We start from the raw sequence: 5,163 nt of genomic DNA, 5'->3' as shown, positions 1-5,163 counted from the left end.
ATGGTGCCCCTGCTGCTGCTGCCCCTGCTGTGGAGGGGTGAGTGAGCTGAGAGAGGGGGGCTGGGCAGGTGGGGGAATCAGCAGGAGCTGCCTCTGAGCCTCTGTCTCCCTCCCAGGGTCCCTGCAGCAGCAACCAGGCTATCAGTATGAGCTCCGAGTGCAGGAATCGGTGACGGTGCATGAGGGTCTGTGTGTCCATGTGCCCTGCTCCTTCTTTTACCCTTGGAGTTCATGGTATTCCCCTAGCAACCTCTACACCTCCTGGTACCGGCACAGGGAAAACCCAGCCTATGATTCTCCTGTGGCCTCAAACAACCCACGTAAACCAGTGAAGAGAGAGACCCAAGGCCGCTTCCTCCTCAGGGACCCCAGGACCAACGACTGTTCCCTGAGCATCACAGACGCCAAGAGGAGTGACACAGGACGCTACTTCTTCCAAATGGAGATAGGAACTCAAGTGAGACGTATTTACCAAGATAAGATGCTGGATTTGCAGGTGACAGGTATGGCAGGGGCCCAGGAGAGGACCGAGGGACATGGGACCCAGTCTTAGAGCAAGAACAGGACACTGGACACTCCCTGTCCAGGCTTTGGGCCTTGGGTGGTGGGAAGATGACAGGGCCTGGGGAACTCAGGGGCCCTGAGGCACGAGTCCCACTCAGGATCACACTTTGGGTCCCCAGCTCATGAGGCTCAGGCACCTCCCCCTCTCCTCTTCCTGACAGACAAACCCCACATCCAGATTCCGGAGCCGCTGGAGTCCGGCCGGCGCACACAGCTGGCCTGCATCCTGCCAGGGGCCTGTGAAAGGGGACAGCATTTTACCTTTTTCTGGGCGGGAGCCGCTGTGGACTCGCTGAACACCCAGACCCTCCACTCCTCGGTGCTCACCTTCACTCCGAGGCCCCGGGACCATGGCACCAGCCTCACCTGTCAGGTCAAAGTCCAACAGCCTCTGTTGACCACACAGAGAACCATCCGACTTGATGTGTCCTGTGAGTGTTTGAGGGATGGCTGTGTCCGTGGGGGCAGTGGAGTGGCGTGTGTGTGTGTGTGTGTGTGTGTGTGTGTGTGTGTGTGTATACAGGAAGCTGAGCTATCCTGAGAACACTCATGCATGGATCTGCCTGAAGGAGGGGAGGTCCAGAAAGAGAGAACCCCTCCTTCCCGGTTCCCACCGCCCCTCCTTGGGATTGGGGTGACTTCCATCTGAAGTGGAGCCCTGTCTATCTATCCCAGATGCCCCTCAGAACCTCACCATAGGTGTCTCCTTCAGAAATGACACAGGTAGGAAAGAACCCCTCTTCTCTGGGCTGGGACCTGCCCCGGGCCCTGGTGGGGCAGAGGGGGGAGCAGGAGTTTGAATGGGATGAGACATGGGAAGTAAAAGGATGAAAGTAATCACCCCAGTCCCTCACCTCTGGTGGGTGGGTGCCTGCATCTGTGTTCCACACACACACATCTCTCTCTCTCTCTCTCTCTCTCTCTCTCTCTCTCTCTCTCTCTCTCTCTCCCCCTCGCTCTCTCCCACTTCTTTCTCCAAAGCCCTCAAGTTTCTGCAAACCACATCCCTTCCCATCCTGGAGGGAGAGGCCCTGAGGTTGCTCTGTGTGGCTGACAGCTACCCCCCTGCCGAGCTGAGCTGGTTCCGGGGCTCCCCAGGCCTGAACGCCACCCCCATCTCCAGCACCGCGATCCTGGAGCTGCCTCGCGTGGGGCCTGCACAGGAAGGAGAGTTCACCTGCCAAGCTCGGCACCCGCTGGGCTCCCAAAGGGTCTCTCTCAGCCTCTCCGTGGTCTGTGAGTGGGTAGTGGGTTGAGATGGGGGTGGAGTGGGGCCAGGAGGGCGGCTCACCTGGAAGTAGGTCACCTGGGTGCCTGGAGATGTTAGATGCACCGTTGACCCTTCTCCTCGCTCCCCACAGACCCCCCGCAGCTGCTGGGACCCTCCTGCTCCTGGGAGGACCAGGGTCTGCACTGCAGCTGCTCCTCCTGGGCACAGCCGGCCCCCTCCCTGCGCTGGCGGCTGGGGGCGGGGCTGTTGGAGGGGAGCCATGGCAACGCCTCCCACGCGGTCAACTCCAGCTCAGAGGGGCCCTGGACCAACAGCTCCCTGAGCCTCCGCGTGGGACTCAGCTCTGACCTCAGACTCAGCTGCGAGGCCCGGAATGTGCACGGGGCCCAGAGCGCCTCTGTCCTGCTGCTGCCAGGTCAGGGCCTGCTGGCGGCAGAGGCCACGGAGATAGTAGTGGGTCAGAGAGAGGGTGGGGCTGGGGGAGATGAGGGCTGAGTGGGGACAGGAGTGATTGCTAGGACAGGACCTGCATCTCCTACCTGAATAGAACCGTCAGTTGGTTCAGCAAAGACATAGGAAGAGTTGACACTGAGTCCCGCGAGTGGGTGTCTCACCCCCCTCTCCTCTGCAGGGAAGGCCGTGCCCCAGGCGGGAGTGGTTCCTGCGGCTCTCGGAGGTGCTGGTGCCATGGCCCTGCTGTCCCTGTGTTTGTGTCTCATCTCCTTTTGCATGTGAGCCTCTGGGGCAGGGAGGTGCAGGGCTGAGTACATCCAGAGGGGACTGTTTTGGGAGGGCCGAGGGGTAGCAGCTTTATGGAGGTAAAATTCCCATATATTTAAAGTGTACAATTCAGTGGATTTTTGTTCAGTCACACAGCTGTGCACCCATCACCACCGTCAATTTTAAAACGTTTCATTTGCTTGAAATAATAATGAAAAAAAAGCAAAAGACACCCACATCCACTAACTGTTAGTTTGTTTCCATCCGTTCTGGACATTTCATATAAATGGAATCATACAACACATGGTCCTTTGTGACTGACTTCTTTCACTTAGCACGATATTTTCTTTAATTATTATAATAATTATTTTGTTTGTTAATCCTCATCCAAGAATATTTTTCCATTGATGTTTTAGAGAGAGTGGAAGAGTGAGAGAAAGAGAGAGAGAAACATCGATGTCAGAGAGACACATTCATAGATTCCTTGTCTACAAGCTCTGACTAGAGATGGGGATCGAACCTGCAACCCAGGTCCGTGTCCTTGACCAAGAATTGAACCTGTGAACTTCAGTGTGCAGGCCAACGCTCTAACCACTGAGCCACTGGCCAGGGCCATGACATTTTCAAGGTTCATGTGTCAGCACTGTATTGCTTTTTATTTACAAATATATTCCATGGTTTGGATGGGGCACATCTGATTTGTCCGTTCCTTCACTACGGACATTGGGTTGCTTGGACTTTTTGGCTGCCATGACTTACACTGATGATGGCTCGTGCACAAGTGTCTGCGTGTGAGAGGGGCCTCGGTGATGAACATTCAGTCCTGGCCAAACCCCCGGGCATCCAGGGGGACGGGACCCTCACCTGCATGTCAGGAGTGTCTCTGAGTCTGGCCTCAGGGTCTGGATGCCTCTGTTGTCCATCAGGGAGTGGGGGCAGCTGCCCATCTGTGCCTGAGCCGTTCTAGCTGCTGACTTCTTCCCTTAGAGTGAAATCCCGCAGGAGGCAAGCAGCCGGGAGACCAAAGGTCACGAATGATGAAGACCCTGTCATGGGCACAGGCACCTGGGTGAGTGACGGGGGTGTCTTCTCATGCCGTGTGTGTGGGGGGGGGGTTGGGCATGTCCATTAAGGAGTTCACACTGAGCTCCTCTTTGGTCAGCTGGACAGGCAGCTGGGAGTTGACTTTCCCTTCATTTCCCGGAACCCATGGTCAGCCTCCTGCCCCAGCCACACTGACCACTGAGCCCACCTCACCTCTCTGATAGGCCCAGGCTGCCAGAGCCATCTCCCCAAACGACTACTTCCTACCCATTGTGGGCATGTTACTTCACCTCTCCTCACCTCAGTTTCCCCACCTGTAAATGGGGATAATGAGTGCAATTCATGCTGGGTTTCTGTTCAGATGAAACGTGATTAGTAGACCTTCAGTATAACATTACAGAATGTTAAATGCATGCAGGAATAGTTGAGTTCTTAAGACGTGTGTGGAATGAGGAAGAATGAAAACTGTTCCATCAGCCCAACTTCCCCTTGGGACCATGTCTGCCTTATTTCTCTCTGACTCCCTTCCCTCCCCTCCACTCAGGGTTCCCAGGAAAAGCTAGGGCCAGACAGGCCTCCAGACCAAGTGCCCCCCACCAAGGATGCCCCTCCCTCCGGGGAGCAACAAGAGCTCTACTACGCCAACCTCAGCTTTTATGAGATGAAGACACGGGAGCCTCAGAACCCGGAGGCCACCGGCAGCCCTGAGTACTCAGAGATCAAGCGTGCAGGCAAATGAGGACTCGCTCAGAGCAGTTTAATTGACTTTTCAGGAGCAACCATGGAAAGCAGAAGAAAGCAGATACTATCTTTAAATGTCACTTTATAATTTATACTCAGCAGAGAGAATTCAAAAATGAGGAAGTAATACAGATGTTTTGGTACAAATAAATGGGGAAATTATTGCCTGTAGAATAAAAATATAGATTTAAATTCTCAACAGCAATAACGGCTAAGCCCAAAGTAGCTGTGGTGGGGAAAATGGATTTTACATTTCTTAATATGTACATATTACCTAGGAGGAGAGAGAAGTGTTCATTTACTAAAACTTTGGTAAGTTAATTATGATGCTGAAATTTTTATGGTAGTGACTGTACATAATAAAATAAGAATGTATAAGTTACAAACTAGAACTAGTTTTAAATATATATAATTTGTTTCAGAGAGGAAGGGAGAGGGAGAGAGAGAGACAGAAACATCAATGATGAGAGAGAATCATCATGACACAAACTGTCTTGCCCTGAAATAGTGAGGAGAGGTGTGGCTAGGGTTGAGTAAATGATGAAGACACATTAGTCCTGGCAGAAATGGGGCCATCCCGGTCCCCAAAGCTCCTCCCTATCCTCACAACAGCCCTGAGGTCACCTCAGAGTAATGGTGTTCTGTCCCATTATACAGCTGAAGAAACTGAGGCTCCACAGAATGTCCTGTTTCACTCTGAAGGCAGTGTCAAATCTGCTTTGCTCACTTTTTAAAGCTGACTTTTAGAGAGAGAGAGACAGAGAGAGAGGGAGAGACGAAGAGAAAGAGAAACATCAGTGTGAGAGAGAAACATCGATTGGCTGCCTCCTGCATCCACCCTGACAGGGAGGTCCGCAATGTAG

The 5,163-nt window shown here is 53.4% G+C and overlaps 1 protein-coding gene across 1 annotated transcript; it reads left to right on the top strand.

Annotated features, from left to right (window-relative positions):
• On the top strand, positions 1-4,817 carry LOC102431983 (sialic acid-binding Ig-like lectin 5). Its single transcript, XM_023748162.1, has 9 exons — positions 1-37; positions 117-503; positions 726-995; positions 1,240-1,287; positions 1,546-1,800; positions 1,926-2,227; positions 2,444-2,526; positions 3,503-3,584; positions 4,104-4,817. Exons 1-9 carry the CDS (start codon positions 1-3, stop codon positions 4,296-4,298), a joined length of 1,659 nt encoding a protein of 552 aa, XP_023603930.1. The 3' UTR covers positions 4,299-4,817.
• The last annotated feature ends 346 nt before the right edge of the window (positions 4,818-5,163 follow it).

Source organism: Myotis lucifugus, unplaced genomic scaffold, assembly GCF_000147115.1.
Source record: "Myotis lucifugus unplaced genomic scaffold, Myoluc2.0 scaffold_1169, whole genome shotgun sequence".
Classification (NCBI taxonomy): Eukaryota; Metazoa; Chordata; class Mammalia; order Chiroptera; family Vespertilionidae; genus Myotis; species Myotis lucifugus.
This window is presented reverse-complemented; position numbering and strand designations above follow the sequence as displayed.

Excerpts from the sequence above, each read along its gene's own strand:
- LOC102431983 (XM_023748162.1), top strand. The coding sequence starts at position 1 with ATGGTGCCCCTGCTGCTGCTGCCCCTGCTGTGGAGGG. Across the intron at positions 996-1,239 it reads CATCCGACTTGATGTGTCCT|ATGCCCCTCAGAACCTCACC; the intron begins GTGAGTGTTTGA and ends TATCTATCCCAG. Across the intron at positions 2,527-3,502 it reads TGTCTCATCTCCTTTTGCAT|AGTGAAATCCCGCAGGAGGC; the intron begins GTGAGCCTCTGG and ends TTCTTCCCTTAG.